Here is a 17701-nt window from a genome sequence, read left to right as displayed (position 1 = left end):
GAAACTAGGATTATTAAAAAAAAAAATTATGGTCTTTGTTAAGCTCTTACTATATGGCATTAGAGGAGCAGAGCATATGGGTTGGGTTGTAGTAGGAAATAGGCAAGGAGAAGTGGGATGGGAGAGAGCTGATGGAGGGTTTTAGAACCAAATGGAAAGGAGGTGCAGAGGTGGATGGGCATCTCCTTTCTACTACTGTTCATTCATTCACTCAATAGTATTCATTAAGCACCTCCTTTGTGCCAAGTACTTTTCCAACCTCTGTGGGGAAAATAATTAAATTACATGGGAAATTAGACTCAGTGCCTAATTTCCCAAAGGGAAATTCCCTAAGTTCCCAAAGGGCTTACACTCTATGTGAAAGGCAGCATGGCCTAGTGGATAGAGCATAGGCCTGGGAGTCAGAAGGACCTGGGTTCTAATCCAGCCTCTGACCCTCAACAATAATAATAATAATAATGATACTTATGGAATTAGCACTTACTATGCGCCGATCATTGTTCTAAGTATTGGGGTAGATACTAGGTAATCAGGTTGTCCCACGAGCAGCTCACAGTCTTAATCCCCATTTTACAGGTGGGGAAACTGAGGCACAGAGAAGTTAAGTGGCTTGCCCAAGGTCACACAGCGAACAGATTGCAGAGCTGGGATTAGAAACCACATCCTCTGACTCCCAAGCCCATGCTCTTTCCACTAAGCCATGCTGCTCTGTGATCTTGGACATGTCACTTCACTTCTCTGGACCTTAGTTGCCTCATCTATAAATGAGGATTAAGACTGTGAACCCCTGTGGGGGACATTTATTGGGTCTAACCTGATTAGCTTGTACCTACCCCAGAGCTTAGTACAGTGCTTGGCACATGTGTAGTAAGCGTTTAACAAATACCACAAATAAAGAATGTGACAGACCTCTTCTCTCCCTCTACTAAGGCCCTACTATGGTCTAACAGCAACACTTAGCTGCCCAGGACTGTTCCAGACACTGGATTCCAGCTTCCAGGTTCTGAATACCTTGTCTCCTCTTTGAACCACTGAAAATCAGCCAGTGGGACGGCGGAGGCTTCACAGCTTAGGATCCCCTTCTGGCCAAGTGAGACCCCGGTGTTCTTGGCATTAGAGATGTAAGGAGGGTCTGTAAAATCAACAGAGAATGATCACATATGCAGGTTGACTGTATGCTCCAGCTTAGCCAGGATCATCCTGGATAGTGGCGGACTCCCATTTAAATGTCAAAAAACAGATGGATATTTGGGAATTGTGAGCATTCCAGCTAGCCTTGTGGCCTTCTCTACCCCAACCTCTCTATATGCCATTGCTCCCACTGAATGTATGACCTTCCTTGGAGGGGCCGCAGCTGCTCAGTTTGGGACTTGCAGCATTCTGGGACTTGGACTGTGGTCATTCTAGAATGCTGGGGAACTCTAACATCAAACAAAGCCCTGTTCTTCTCCACCCTCTTTGTCCCCTACTCACTCCTGAACATCACTTTATGATTGTTCTACACTTAATCACCTATTAAGCAATGGATTTCTTGGAACTGCATCTGGATCCCAACATTCCCAGTGCATTCCTAAGAGCCTGCTTTCCTTGGGGGAGCAAAGGCAGGGGTGAGGCGGGGGCGATGACTCCAAGCTGAATCTTTTCTCGCAAAAGCCCTGGCATCCCACTCTCCAATCACATCTGTCTCAGTGCTTAGGTAGTTCATCCTGGAGGCTCAGTATAGGAACCCAACAGCTTAGATCCCAGGGGATTCCAAGGAACAACACAGTGGTCCTGGTCAGGACTCTCCTTCCCTTCCTCCCCTCCTCAGACCCCACCGGACCCCAGTGAGTCCCACCCCCACACACTCACAGTTCACTGTGATTTTGACTCGCCGCACATCCGGGGCTGCGACGTCGTTCAAGGCACTGCATTCATACTCCCCGGACTGCTCCCTGGTGATGCCGGAGATCTCCAGGTACTCATCCTCACTCACGAAGCCCCGGCCTTACAGAGAAACAGAGGACAGAGTTTCAGAGGGCCACTGGTGAGAAGGTGAGGGAAATGTACTGGCCTGGTAATGACTGGCTCAGGAGTTGGTCAATAGGAGATGAGTTTGATACCACTTCCTAAATACAGGAAAATGGTAGGACCTAATCCACACTGCAAATGTGTCTTCATGCCCAGTTTCTGCCCACCAAAGACAATGAGATGAGCCCTGGGTTGGGTAGATAATTATCTCGCATCTACTGCAGTGCTTTCCACAGTCCTTGGCACATAGTGAGCCCTTTGAAAATATGAAAATCATTACATGAAATTACCAGACTGCTCTAGGTAATTATGGTGGTCGCCCATTGGGAAAACAGCCACTGAACTTCTGTCCCAAGACTAGTGGATCCCCAGGAAGGAATTGATTAGAGTGGTAGTGGTTTGGGTATTGCCCTGCCATCCGGGGTCCCCCTGATGCACAGACCGCTCAAGCAAGTAGGTGGACATGAGTATGGCCCACTACAAATTGTACCCAAATATTGGTTATGTGCATGATCCATTTTGGGTCAAAATGACTGCATCTTAGTGCAGTTGCAGTGTACAACTTGACCCAGTGGTTGGTTGTCTTTGTAGCTGATGTGGTCTTCGTTGCCAACTGTTCATCAGATTTCCAACTTAGCCCATCCAGCTCACGGAAAATCTTGGGTTGACACCATCCCCACTGATGATGTTTCCCCAGCTCACAGAATAGACATTAAAATCAATTGTTTCCTGATGCCCAAAGCAGAGTTCTTGCCAATGGACTGACTTGAAGGCCTATAGAAAGCCATAGATTCACAGTGATGATCCACTTCACAACAAATCGGGTAAAATTCTGAAGTGGAGGGAAACCCCAGGGCTTTGGGTGGGTGAATATAAATGAACAAAAATGTAAATCATTCCATCCTCTTATCCGAGGTGGAAAAACACAAGATGGACTGATTCACCCTCTTACACTCACCTCACCACGGAAGGCTCAGCAATAATGACGATGAAGAGGCTAGGTTTTATTTGTTGAGTGCTTTCATTTTCCCAAAGCACTTTCACAATATCTGGATGACACACAGCAAACAATCATAAGAATCTAAATCTGGAAAGGCATCTTTCACAAAGTGGCAGAAAAAGCATGCTCTTGCCCTTGATCCACTCTCTCTCTTGTTTTCTTTTCCCTTCCCTTCCTCCAGCCTCTCCAGTCCCAAGCAAAAGAAAGTGGCCCCAACTGGGACCTCAACTTGGCTCTGGCCTGTCCAGTGAGCCGTGGAAGAACTACTGGCCTTGGACCATGATTTGTTTGCAGGAACTGGAGCAGTCCCTCAAAATTACATTGTTCCTGCTCACATTTACAAGGTCATTCTCTGCCTCTCTTCACCACTCCTCTTACTCAGAGGACACAAACGTCTGCCAGCAGCAAACCCATTCAGGATTCCCTGGCCTCATGAACGATAAAAAAAAGCAAAAAATCTGGAGAATAATTTGATTTCTATGAATGCAGCTGCCTGATTTTTTCAGGGTCTGGACCATAATAATAATGTGGTATTCATTATGGCCTTATACTCTGCCAAGCCCTGGGATAAATGCAAGATAATCAAATCCCTGTTCCACTTGGGGGTTGAGGGGGATGGAAAACAAATATTCAATCTCTATTTTACAGATAAGGCAACTGAGGCACAGTTAAGTGACTTGCCTCAGGTCATACAGCAGGCAAGTTGCAGAATTGGGCCCGTTGCTAGAACCAAGGTCCCATGATTCCAAGGCCCACGCTCTTCCCAGTTGGCCACACTGCTTCCCTGGTGCATTTACATGGTAATACCTGCCTTTTAAATGTTATCAGACGATGCCTTAATGATCTAGTATGTATAACCAGTTGTACTCAAAATGCCATCTTAAGATGTGAGTGCTTGAGGGTATGGTCATTTTAATTACTTTTATTATGGTATTCATTAAACCCTTACTATGCATCAAGTACGTTCTAAGTGCTGGGGTAGATGCAAGGTCGTCAAGTTGGAAAAAGTCCCTGTCCCACATAGGAAGGAGCAGCGAACAGAAAGAACACTGAGATTGAGGACCGGTTGAGCCAGTACAATCTGGCCAAAATCTCACCCCTCCCATCCCCAGTGGTAGAAGAAGCGGCATGTATCCTGGCTCTGCCACTTGTCCGTTTTATGACCTTGGACAAGTCACTTCACTTCTCTATGCCTCAGTTACCTCATCTGTAAAATAGGGATTGAAACTGTGAGCCTCACATGGGACAGGGACTGTGTCCAACCTGATTTTCTTGTATCCACCCCAGTGCTTAGTACAGTGCCTGGCACACAGTAAGTGCTTAACAAATACCGTAATTATTATTATTGGTGGATAAAGGCTAGGCTTGAGAGTCAGGAGGCTTTGGTTCTCATCCTGGCCCTGCCATTCACCAGCCTGAGTGACCTCGGGAAAGTCACGTCCCTTCTTTGTGCCTCGGTTTCCTCATCTCTGAAATTGGAATTAAATATCTGTTCTCCCTCCCCTAAGACTGTGATGGCCATGTGGGCTGGGACTGTGTCCAACCTAATTTGTATTTATCCCAGCTCTTACTACAACGTTGGGCATATAGTGAGTGTTTAACAAGCACCACTATTATTATCAATTGGAGAGAGAACATCCACCCTCACTAACTCTGCCAGGCCTGCCCCGTTACCAGCTCAGAGGTAGGGTGCAAGATCAGAGGATCTCTCAGGTCTCTTCAGCGCTGTAATTCTCATGGAACATTGCTAGTCTCTGACTGATCTACTCAAGGGAAGGACTAGAGGCTGGCTGGAGGGTATTAATTGAATGCTTACTGGGGAAGCAGCGTGGCTCAGTGGAAAGATTATGGGTTTGGGAGTCAGAGGACGTGGGTTCTAATACTGGCTCTGCCACTTGTCTGACTGAGGCAAGCCACTTAACTTCTCTATGCCGCAGTTACCTCATCTATAAAATGGGGATTAAGACTGTGAGCCCAACGTGGGACAACCTGATTACCTTGTATCCACTCCAGCACTTAGAACAGTGTTCAGCACATAGTAAGCGCTTAACAAATACCATCATCATCATCATTATTATTATTATTATTGTTACTGTGTGCAGAGAACTATACTAAGCGCTTGGGAAAGTATAATACAACAATATACAGACACATTCCCTGTCCACAACGAGCTTGCAGTCTACAGAAGACAGATGAATTGTACTTTCCAAGTGCTTAGTGCGGCACTCTGCACACAGTAAGCACTCAATAAATACGATTGAATGAATGAATGAATATTAATAAAAACAAATAAATTACAGATATGTACATATGTTCTGTGGGGTTGGGAAGAGGGGAAAAAAAGGAAGCAAGTCAGTGCAAGGCAGAAGGGAGTAGGAGAAGAGGAAATGGGGGCTTAGTCAGGGAAGGCCTTTTGAAGGAGATGTGCCTTCAGTAAGGCTTTGAAGAGGGGGAAAGTAATTGTCACGTCTGAGGAGGGAGAGTATTCCAGGCCAGAGGCAGTAGGTGGGCAAGGGGTCGGCGGTGAGACAGACGAGATCGAGGCCCAGTGAGGTTAGGATTAGAGGAGCGAAGTGTGCAGACTGGGTTGTAGTAGGAGAGTAGTGAGGTGAGGTAGGTGGGGCCAAGGTGACGGAGTGCTTTAAAGCCAATGGTGAGGAGGTTTTGTTTGATGTGGAGGTGGATGGGCAACCACTGGAGTTTCAGTGGCCCTGCCCTCCCTGGAGGCCTAAATTCCAGGACTAGGTCATCCTCTTGACCCCTGGAGAAAAGTACTCTACACCACTCCTTGTTTAGACCATTGGACCGCCCAGGTTAGTATTTTGAGGAAATGTGTGTTGGTTGCCCTCCTGCATATCCATCTTCATGGTAAAGGATGGAACACCAAACAAGCTCATCACAACCTCCATCTTTAACATTCCCTCTGACACCCCATTATGACCACTCAACCAGGGAGTCATCCACCCTCTCTGGATATTTTTGCCTGCACTCCTTCCAGTGAGAACAGATTCCCCGGCCTCACCAGAGCAGTTTAGGACCTTCCTGGGTCCCCCTTTCACCCCGTACCCAACATGGATGAAGATCCTCTGCTGCTTAACATTATAGTTCTCTAGACTGTAATTTCTCTGTAGGCAAGGATCTTGTCTATCAACTCTCTTGTACTGGACTTTCCCCGGTGTTTTTCACAGTGGTCGGCACACAGGAAGTGCTCAATAAATACTACTGATTGATTGATAATCTGTGCAAATCCCAAACCCAGGGGTCTACAGGGAAGGAAACACACACACACGATAAGCCACCAAACCCTTGACTGAGAATCTCATCCCACCTCCAGCAAAGTTTGAAATTCAGGACCAGAGCTTGGCCTCAATTACTCGATTTCACTCCTCTTATATAATACACGATGAAGCACTATCATAAGTAATAGAAAGCCAAACTCCACTTAACTAAAACAAATGAGTGAGCAGCCGAGGGTCTGTTGGACGTTCCAGGCTAGCAGTGCTCTTCCCAGCATCCTCGGGAAGAGAGAGAAGCTGCGATAGAACCGGTTGCTAAGTAAGCTGCTGGACTTTGGCTCCAGCCCTGGCCAGAATCCTTGAACAATTAAGAGGCAAGCCTCTTTGGGCAGGATGAAGTTTACTTCCCCCAAAGTGCCAGCCATTGAATTTATGCTCCAAACTGCCAAGTGCCTCCCCAAGAAAGATGAATGCCATTGTGCCCACGGCCTGAGTTATCTGCGGCGTTTATATCCGTCGACGAAGCCTGGGCACCTAGCGGTAAATTACAGGGCTGCGTGGCTTCCCACTGGAATGTGCAATTTTATCGCCATCGTCTGTAATGCCCTCTTACTGAAAGCTTTATGTGACAGAAAGAGGCAGGCAAAGGGGCTCTTGGGAAAGGGCTGGGATATGTGTCCAGGAGGTCTAGGGCCAGTTGATTCCCTGGGGCTAATGCCAAATGCAGTATCCCCATCCACTTCAAAGGACCATGGGATATCTTCCTGTTCAGTGGTCAAGCTTGCACTGAGGCAGAACCTCTAAATCCCGGGACCATTTGAAAGCCTCCGGGACCTTTGCAGTTGTTCAGATAAGGGTCACGGTGGTCCTAGGAGTTTGGCTGAGGAGCCACATGGCTCCAGAGGTATGGGTTGGGACAAAAGTTGGTGAGCTGGCCAATCCCTCATTTGTCAATTTGGTGGAGAGGAGAAGAGGAGGGCTTGAGGGGAATGGAAACAGGGAAATTCTAAGCTCTTTCCATGGAGTCCAGGGATCTAGTTGGCATCCCTGATTTTCCACAGGGCAATCTTGGACAAATCACAGGCATTCTCCATGCTTCAATTTCCCCATCTGTAAAATGAAGATAAGAATCCCAGACTCTTCCCTTTATCCTCGCTCCTCCTTCCCGGCTCACCTTCAAAATGTATTTTGCTCTTGGCTCCATTCCTTTGTCACCACTTCTCCCCCTACCTAGCACTTCCTTCTCTTCCAAATCTGCCCAATCACCTGACCAAATTCCCCCATCTTTAAAACTCTCCTAAAATCCCACCTTCCCTAATTAATTCTCAACACTCCAAGTAGCACAAACCAAATGGCAACTTGTTGCATTTACATATTCATGCCCATCCTTAGAAGATACATAATGTACTTTCATCCCTAATGAATAAAGCATGGGCTTGGGAGTCAGAAGGAACTGGGTTCTAATTCCATCTTCAACATTTGTCTGCTGTGTTACCTTTCATTCATTCAATAGTTTTTATTGAGCACTTACTATGTGCAGAGCACTGTACTAAGCGCTTGGAATGAACAAGTCGGCAACAGATCTTTGGCAAGTCACTTTACTTCTCTGTGTCATCATCTGTAAAATGGGAATTCCCGCTCACCTCATAAAAACCAATGCCCTGTCCCTCCTCCCCTCCTTAACTTATATCTTCAACCACTCACTCTCCAATGTCTTCTTCCCCTCTGCCTTCAAACATGCCCATGTCTCCCCCACCCTAAAAAAAACCCTCTCTTGACCCCACTTCCCCTTCCAGTTATCGCCCTATCTCCTTCCTACCCTTCCTTTTCTTGGTGAACTCATTCGCTACCACAGCTTCAACTATCACCTCTATGCCGATGACACCCAAATCTACATCTCCTCCCTTGTTCTCTCCCTCTCCCTTCAGGCTCATATATCCTCCTTCCTCCAGGACGTCTCCACCTGTATGTCTGCCTGCCACCTAAAACTCAACATGTCCAAAACTGAGCTCCTTATCTTCCCTCCCAAGCCCTGTCCTTTTCCTGACTTCCCTGTCACTGTGGACGGTACGACAATCCTTCCTGTCTCTCAAGCCCACAACCTTGGTGTCATCCTTGACTCCGCTCTCTCCTTCACCCCACACATCCAATCTGTCACCAATGCCTGCCGGTCTCACCTTTACAATATCGCTAAGATCCACCCTTTCCTCTGCATCCAAACGGCTATCATACTGGTACAAGCTCTCACAATATCCCAGCTGGATTATTGTGTCAGCCTTCTCTCTGACATCCCTTCCTCCTGTCTCTCCCCACTCCAGTCTATTCTTCCTTCCGCTGCCTGGATCATCTTCCTACAGAAATACTCTGGGCATGTCACTCCCCTCCTCAAAAACCTCCAGTGGATGCCCATCAACCTCCGCATGAAACAAAAACTTCTCATTCTGGGCTTCAAGGCTCTCCATCCCCTTGCCCCCTCCTACCTCAACTCCCTTCTCTCTCTCTACAGCACACTCCGCACACTCCACTCCTCTGCCGCTCACGTCCTTACTGACCCCGTTCACGCTTATCCTGCTGTCGACCCCTGGCCCATGTCCTCCCATTGTCCTGGAATGACCTCCCTCCTCACCTCCGCCAAACTAACTCTCTTCCCCACTTCAAAGCCCTACTGAGAGCTCACCTCCTCCAAGAGGCCTTCTCAGACTGAGCATCCCCTTTTCCCTCTGCTCCCTCTGCTCCTTCTCTGTTCCTCCTCCGCCCTCTGTCCCCTCCCCTTTCCCCCCTTCACCTCCCTTCAGTTAAGCCCCCTTTCCCTCTGCTCCTCCCTGTCTCCCTTCCCCTCCCCTCAACACTGTGCTCATTTGTATATATTTTTATTACCCTATTTATTTTGTTAATGGGGTGTACATCCCCTTGATTTTATTTATTGTATTTATGTTGTCTTGTTTTTATTCATCTGTCTCCCTCGATAAGACTGTAAGCCTGTCATTGAGCAGGGACTGTCCCTATCTGTTGATGAATTGTATATTCCAAGCACTTGGTACAGTGCTCTGCACATGGTAAGCGCTCAATAAATACTACTGAATGAATGATTAAGACTGTGAGCCCTATGTGGGACATGGACTGTGTCCACGTCAAACTAATTAGCGTGAATCTACCCCAGAGCTTAGCAAAATGTCTGCCACATAGCAGGCACTTAACAAATGCTGCAATTATTATTAATATTAACTTCATTTAATATAGAGAAGCAGCACAACCTAGTGGAAAGAGCACGAGCCCAGGAGTCATATGTGGGTTCTAGTCCAGATCCACCACTTGTCTACTTTGGGACCTTTAGAGAGTCACATAACTTCTCTATCCCTCAGTTCCCTCATTGGAAAAATGGGAATTACGACTGTGAGTCCCCCATGGGACATGGACTGTGTTCATCTTGATTATCTTATATCTATTCCAATGCTTAGTATAGTGTCTGGGACCTAGTAAGCACTTAACACATACCATTATAAAAAAAAGTATTGACCTGTTTTATCTTTGTTCATCTCTTATCCCCACTCCTATAACACAAGGGTTACGTTCCTGATAAACTCCTTGTACGAAGTACGAAGCAGCATGGCCTAGTGGAAAGAGCATGGGCCAGGGCTCTAATCCCGGCTGTGCCACTCGTCTGCTGTGCTACCTTAGCCAAATCACTTAACTTCTCTATGCCTCAATTTCCTCATCTTATAATGGGGTTTAGGACTGTAGGCCCCTTGTGGGATAGGGACTTCATCCAACTCAGCTATATTCTATGTCCCACCATTTTGAACAGTGCTTGGCACATAGTAAGTGCTTAACAAATACCACAATCATTATTATTATTATTACATGACTTGACCAGAAACATGGGCCCATGCAGAATTGTTTACCGCAGCATCGCAGTTGCATCTTCTCCAGATAACGGCCTATTGTTAATTCTTAATTCCCTAGAAGCCCAATCACCCAGATCATCCAAAATACATGGTGTAAACATTGATGATGGAAGAACCGGGTGTAGTTGCAAAAAATGTTCATTCGCCTGCCTTCCCCATTAAATCGGAAGCTCACTAAGGTCAGGTACCATGCCTTCGACTTTTGGTGTACAAGTCCAAACACTTAGCACTGTACTTTACAATCAGTAGGTGCTCTGGAACAGCCCATCGGTGGAAGGTGTTCCGTAACTACCATTTGTTGATTGATCCTTCATGGGAATGCTGAGAAAAGCAGTCCTTTGGTGTTGCATTGAGTTCCTTTACTCAGTGGCTTGGGTTGTCATAGGAGTATAGTACTTCGTACAGTCCTCTGCATGAAGTAAGTGCTCAATAAATATGATTTACAGAAGCATTTATTGAGTATCCACTTATTGATAATAATTTTGGTATTAATTGTGGTTTACTGTGGGCTAGGAGCTGCACTTGGCACTGGGTTGGATACAAGATAATCAGGTTAGGGCTCAAGGTCTTCATCTCCATTTTACAGATGAGGTAACTAAGGCAGGGAAAGTGAAGCAACGTGCTCAAGGTCACACAGCAGATAAATGGCAGATCCAGGATTAGAAACCAGGTCCTTCTGACTCCCAGAGCTTTATTCTTTCCACTGGGCCATGCTGTTTCTCTCTTAGTGGGGTGTACTGTACTAGGAGCTTGGGAAGTGCAGAATAAAGATTGGATACCCTCAGTTTAATGCTAAGGGAATTTCATGACTACTGAAACCTGCCCCCCGAGTTTGAGGAGCTTACAATTTAATAAGAGAGATGGGAAAAACCCAGGCCAAATATGAATCATCAGGAAAAGTTAGAGGTAAGATATCAAAGTCCACTCTGGAGAGCATATGGAAAGAGAAGCGTGACCCAGTGGAAAAGGCCCAGACTAGGAAATTCGAGCCTGGATTCTAATCCTAGCTCTATCACTTGTCTGCTGTGTGACCCTTGGCAAGTCGCTAAATTTCTCCGGGCCCCAGTTTCCTCATCTGAATAATAAGGATGCAGTCAATTCCTGTTCTTCTTCCTTCTTAGAATATGAACCCTGCTTGGGGCAGGGACTGTGTCTGACTTGAATACCTTGTATCTACCCTAGCTATTGGTATGGTGTTTGGAACAAAGGAAGCAAGTAACAAATACCACAGTTATTATTATTATTGTTATTATTGTTTGTTATTATTGTAGTCACAGGCTAAAGAGGCAAAAACCAGTGCTGGAGAAGTTGGTGCGATCAGAGTGACAACCCCCAGATGGCATCCATCTTGGAAGGCTTCATGGATGAGGTGCCCATGGGCCAGAAGAGCCAGAATCTGGCAAAAGAAACACATGAGAAGAGCAGTTGAAGAATGAGGCAAGTGATGGATTAAGGGTGTCGGTGGCTTGGAACATTGGAAGACCAGTGGGAAAGGGCCTAGAGAAGCATCGTAGCCTAGTAGAAAGAGCACAGGCCTAGAATTCAGAAGCCCTGGGTTCTAATTCCGACTCCACCCTGTATCTGCTCTACAACCTTGGGCACGACTACTCCAAGAGACCTTCCCTGACTAAGCCTCCTTTCCTCTTCTCCCAGTCCTTTTTGTGTCACCCTGACTTGCTCCCTTTGTTCTTCCCCTCTCCCAGCCCCCACAGCCCTTATTTACATATCTGCAATTTATTTATTTACATTAATATCTGTCTCCCCCCCCCCCATTTAAACTGTAAGCTCGTTAGGGCAGGGAATTTGGCTGTTTATTGTTGTACTGTACTCTCTGCAGTGCTTAGTGCAGGGCTCTTCACATAATAAGCGCTCAATAAATATGATTGAATGAATGAATTTAATGTCTCTGTGTCTCAGGTCTCTCATCTGTAAATTGGGGATTCAATACCTATTCTCCCTCCTACTTAGACTGTGAGCCTCATGTGGATCTCATTAACTTGTATCTACCCGAGCTCTTAGGCACATAGTAAGGACTTAGTTACTATTATTATTATTATTAGTTGAATTCCTTAACTTGCACCACAGCACTCTCCTCCCTGACTCTGGGTGCTGGAAAACAACTGGAACAGCACAGTAGAAGTCGAGAAAAGTATATGTGTCATTCGACCCAACTGGGCTGCATGTTTGCTAAGCCCCAAATTGGGGGACAGAAGCAATACTAAAGGGGAAGCACCTCAGTCCAATGCTCTGGATTATTCTGGAGAAGGGGAAGGAGGGAACAGAAGACAGGAGCAGGGGGTTGGCAGGAGATGAGGCTTCTCAGATGGGGAAAAGCCACTTAGAGGGAAGATGAATGAGAGGCCTCAGTTTGCATCAGTAACTGGAATCAGTCAATCATTCAGGCAGTCAATTGCATTTATTGAGTGCTTACTGTGTGCAGAGCACTGTAGTATGTGCTTGGGAAAATACAATATAACAATAAATAGACACATTCCCTGCCCACACTGAGCCTGTAGACTAGAAGGGGAGATAGACATTGAAATTAAAAAAAAATAATAAAATTATAAATTACAGATATATACAGAAGTGATGTGGGGCTGGAGGAGGGAGAAAGTCAAAGGAGATGCAAAAGGGAGTGGGAGAAGAGAAAAGGAAGGCTTAGTTAGGGAAGGCCACTTGGAGGAGATGTGCCTTCAGTAAGGCTTTGAAGTCAGGGAAAGTAATTGTCTGTTAGATATGAGGAGGGAGGGTGTTTCAGGCCAGAGGTCAGACATGGGCAAGAGGTCAGCAGCGAGAAAGATGAGATCGAGGTACGGTGAGAAGGTTAGCATTAGAGGAGCGATGTGCCAGCTAGGTTGTAGTAGGAGAGTAACAAGGGGAAGTAGGATAAGTCAAGGTGATTAAGTCCTTTAAAGTCAATGGTGAGGAGTTTCTGTTTGATGTGAAGATGGATGGGCAACCACTGGAGGTTCTTATTAAGAGAGGGGAAACATGGCCTGAATGTTTTTGTAGAAAAATGATCCAAGAATCGATTGAATACCTATGTGATCTGAGTTGCTGAGCACTGCAGGGAAGCCCCAGATACTGAATAAGCCCAGTCTCTCCCTCTTTCAGGTATTGGTGAAACTTACAATTATTTAATTCTCCTACCGGGGAAAAAGGAGATGGAGAAATCATTAATCATCATCATCATCAATGGTATTTAATTGAATGCATACCTTATGCAGAGCAATCAATCATTTGTATATATTGATTGCTTACTATGTGCAGAGCAGTCTACTAAGTGCTTGAGAGAGTACAATACAACAGAATTGGCAGACATGTTTCCTGCCCATAACAAGTTTACAGTCTAGAGATGAACTTAGAGTCTAGAATTTACAATCTAGTGCAGATTACTGTACTAAGTACTTAGGAGAGAACAGTACAACAGAGTTGGTAGACATTCCCTGCCCAAAATGAGCTTACAGTCTATAGGGGGAGAGAGATATTAATATAAACAAAAACTTTATAATATATAATTTCTAGTTATGTACGTAAGTGTTCTGGGGCTGAGGATGGCGGGGTGTGTTAAATATCTAATGCCCAAATGTCACAGATTCAAGTGCATAGAGAACACCAAAGGGAGAGGGATTGGGGAAGAGAGGGCTTAATCAGGCAAAGCTTCTTGGAGAAGTTGTGACCTTAATAAAGAATGAATGCTTTCAGGCAGAATTCTCCACTCTTCAATGTAAGGAAGGAGGCCTTTGGGGCCGAGGCAGGAGAAGGGAGAGTCGTCCAGAGTGGAGGCCAGTGTGAGGCTATCATGGATCCAGAAAATCCACCCACTGGAGGGAAAGAAGTCATTTTGCATGCTTGCACCCACAGGCTAGGCCACTGCTCCTCATCAGCTAATAATAGTAAACACTGTGGTATTTGTTAAATACTTACCCTGTGCCAAGCACTGTTATAAACTCTAAGGTAGATACAAGTTAATGAAGTCAGTCCCAGTCCCTGTTCAAGGTCGGGACTCCAGTCTAAGTAGGAGGGAGAATGGATATTATATAAACATTTTACAGATGAGGTAACTGAAGCACAGAGGAAGGGCAGTGACTTGCCCAAGATCACACAGCAGGCAAGAAGAGCTGGGATTAGATCACCAGGCAATTTCCACCAGGCAATGCTGGGAGCCTCATAATGAGCCAACAGTCCAGGGTTGTTCTGGACCTGCCCTATCTTGCTAGAGATCTCAATAAAAGATGATTGGAAGCCAAAGAAAATAGACATGACGAGGTAGTGACAGAAATACATAAATAACGGGGGTGATTTCTTCATGCAGAGGAGGCCTCGCAGAGAGATAAGCCCAACTTGCTACATTAACCAGATTGCGATCTACAAGGATACAAATGGGGACTTTTGGAGGGTGTCTGGGTGACGGACATGGGCTATCCATCATGAGATGCAGGGGTCGCAGCAGGCCCTAGCTCTGTCTGGGGCGCTGCAGATATGAGCTGTGTGCTCTGGCACTGGGCCGGTTGGGCTTTATTTCCTTCCCATCTGCCTCTCTCAACGTGGTAGAGACACAAGCAAAGCCATGAAAACTGGGTTCTTTCTTTCTCCCCTAATGTGTTAAGTCCCCGAAATTCGGCTGTGACTTTGAGACAAAAGGGAGGGGGAGGAGGAACTCTGGGGAGGGGTGGGTGGAAGAAATTAGAGGGAGGGTGAGGGGGAACTCTGGGGAGGGGTGGGTGGGAGGAATTAGAGGGAGGGTGAGGAGGAGGTGGGGGAAGGTATGGGATGAGTTCATTATGAGGGAAGGAATTGTTGAGAGTATGGGAGGAATTTGGGGAAAATGCGGAAGGAACTGGAAGGAAAGGGAGGAAGATTTGTTGGGTGAGGAGGGGGAATAGGAGAGAGGGGTGGGAGGAATTAGGGAAAGGATGGGAGGAATTATGGGGGAGGAGGGAGGAATTTGGTGGGAAGAGTTGTGGGAAGGAGGGGAGGAGTGGTGAAGGAAACTGTTTATGGGCGGAGTTGTGGGGAAGAGGGGGAGATGGGGGGAAATAGTGGAGGGGAGGAGTTGCAGAAAGGGGTGGGCTCCGCCAAGCAGGCAAGTTTTTAACTTAACACACTTTCAGTGATGACAAAGGCACTTTGAGAGTGACTAAAATGACAGCAAAAGACAGCAGGGATTGCATGACCAACTGAAACGATCCCAGGACTGGAAATCCCAGCTCTGACACTGAGCAATCTCTCAACCTCACTGGGCTCCTTTCTCCATCTATAAAATAGGGCTAAGATTCCTCTTCTCCCTCCCTCTTTGACTGTCCCGTTTGGTCTGATGATCTTGTTTCAATCCAGTGGTTGGCAAAGTGCCTTCAAAATCTTACTGAAGACACATCTCCTCATTCATTCATTCATTCATTCATTAGTATTTATTGAGCGCTTACTATGTGCACAGCACTGTACTAAGCGCTTGAAATGAACAAGTCGGCAACAGATAGAGACAGTCCCTGCCGTTTGACAGGCTTACAGTCTAATCAGGGGAGACAGGCAGACAAGAACAATGGCAACAAATAGAGTCAAGGGGAAGAACATCTCGTAAAAACAATGGCAACTAAATAGAATCAAGGCGATGTACATTTCATTAACAAAATAAATAGGGTAATGAAAATATATACAGTTGAGCAGATGAGAACAGTGCTGAAGGGATGGGAAGGGAGAGGGGGAGGAGCAGAGGGAAATGGGGGGAAAAGAGGGGTTAGCTGTGGAGAGGTGAAGGGGGGAGGTAGAGGGAGTAGAGGGAGAAGGGGAGCTCAGTCTGGGAAGGCCTCTTGGAGGAGGTGAGTTTTAAGTAGGGTTTTGAAGAGGGGAAGAGAATTAGTTTGGCGGAGGTGAGGAGGGAGGGCATTCCAGGACCGCGGGAGGACGTGACCCAGGGGTCGACGGCAGGATAGGAGAGACCGAGGGACGGTGAGGAGGTGGGTGGCAGAGGAGCGGAGCGTGCGGGGTGGGTGGTAGAAAGAGAGAAGGGAGGAGAGGTAGGAAGGGGCAAGGTGATGGAGAGCCTTGAAGCATAGAGTGAGGAGTTTTTGTTTGGAGCGAAGGTTGATAGGCAACCACTGGAGGTGTTTAAGAAGGGGAGTGGCATGCCCAGATCGTTTCTGCAGGAAGATGAGCCGGGCAGCAGAGTGAAGAATAGACTGGAGCGGGGCGAGAGAGGAGGAAGGGAGATCAGAGAGAAGGCTGACACAGTAGTCTAGCCGGAATATAACGAGAGCCTGTAGCAGTAAGGTAGCCGTTTGGGTGGAGAGGAAAGGGCGGATCTTGGCGATATTGTAAAGGTGAAACTGGCAGGTCTTGGTAACGGATAGGATGTGTGGGGTGAACGAGAGAGACGAGTCAAAGATGACACCGAGGTTGCGGGCCTGAGAGACGGGAAGAATGGTCGCGCCATCCACGGTGATAGAGAAGTCTGGGAGAGGACCGGGCTTGGGAGGGAAGATGAGGAGCTCAGTCTTGCTCATGTTGAGTTTTAGGTGGCGGGCCAACATCCAGGTGGAGATGTCCTGGAGGCAGGAGGAGATGCGAGCCTGAAGGGACGGGGAGTGGACGGGGCAGAGATTGCAGATCTGCTTGTCATCTGCGTAGAGATGGTAGTCAAAGCCATGAGAGCGAATGAGTTCACCAAGGGAGTGAGTGTAAATGGAGAACAGAAGAGGGCCAAGAACTGACCCTTGAGGAACTCCAACAGTTAAAGGATGGGAGGGGGAGGAGGCAGCTGCGAAGGAGACCGAGAATGACCGGCCAGAGAGATAAAAGGAGAACCAGGAGAGGACGGAGTTCGTGAAGCCAAGGTGAGATAAGGTGTGGAGGAGGAGGGGATGGTCGACAGTGTCAAAGGCAGCAGAGAGGTCTCCTCCAAGAGCCTTCCCAGACTAAGCCCCACTTTTCCTCATCTCCCACTCCCTTTCTGCATCACCCTGACTTGCTCTCTTTGCTCTTCACTCCTCGCCCCCTGCCCCACACTTACTTATAGATCTCTAATTTAATTTATTTGTATTGACATCTGTCTCTCCGCCCCTAGACTGTGAGCTTGCTGTGGGCAGGGAATGTCACTGTTTATTGTTGGACTGTACTTTCCAAATGCTTAGTACAGTGCTCTGCACACAGTAGTGCTTAATAAATACGATTGAATGAATGAATGAAATAAGTGCTTATTAAATCCCGTACTTACTATGCCCTGTTTCAGCTTTGAATCAATTTAGTTTCAGCTTCACCTCAGCAACCACTTTTGTAGCAATAGGTCCAGGGACCAGGGTGATGGGGCAGGGAGAAGTGGGCACATGGGAAATGCAGACAAATGGAAACAAATATTGAACTTGGTAGTGCATAAGGTAGTGCATAAGGAACCATCCCCTTCTCCTCAACACTTTCTCTAACCTTGGCTTCATGGACTCCGTCTTCTCTTGGTTCTCCTCTTATCTCTCTGGCCATTCATTCTCAGTCTCCTTGGTAGATGCCTCCTCCCCCTCCCATCTCCTAACTGTAGGGGTTCCTCAAGGGTCAGTTCT

At 46.8% G+C, this 17701-nt stretch overlaps 1 protein-coding gene across 1 annotated transcript in view; it reads right to left on the bottom strand.

Moving 5' to 3' along the window:
- The window catches only part of OPCML (opioid binding protein/cell adhesion molecule like), a 343304-nt gene that overhangs the window by 15691 nt on the left and 309912 nt on the right, over window positions 1–17701 (bottom strand). The window contains exons 7-8 of the mRNA XM_029075283.1: window positions 1852–1986; window positions 1012–1132 (exon numbers count right to left, since the gene is read on the bottom strand). Coding sequence (XP_028931116.1) covers window positions 1012–1132; window positions 1852–1986 — 256 coding nt within the window. The remainder of the gene's footprint in view (window positions 1–1011; window positions 1133–1851; window positions 1987–17701) is intronic.

Source organism: Ornithorhynchus anatinus, chromosome 11 (genome assembly GCF_004115215.2).
Source record: "Ornithorhynchus anatinus isolate Pmale09 chromosome 11, mOrnAna1.pri.v4, whole genome shotgun sequence".
Taxonomy (NCBI): domain Eukaryota; kingdom Metazoa; phylum Chordata; class Mammalia; order Monotremata; family Ornithorhynchidae; genus Ornithorhynchus; species Ornithorhynchus anatinus.
Note: the sequence above shows the minus strand (reverse complement) of the source record. Positions and strands in the feature narration are given on the sequence as shown.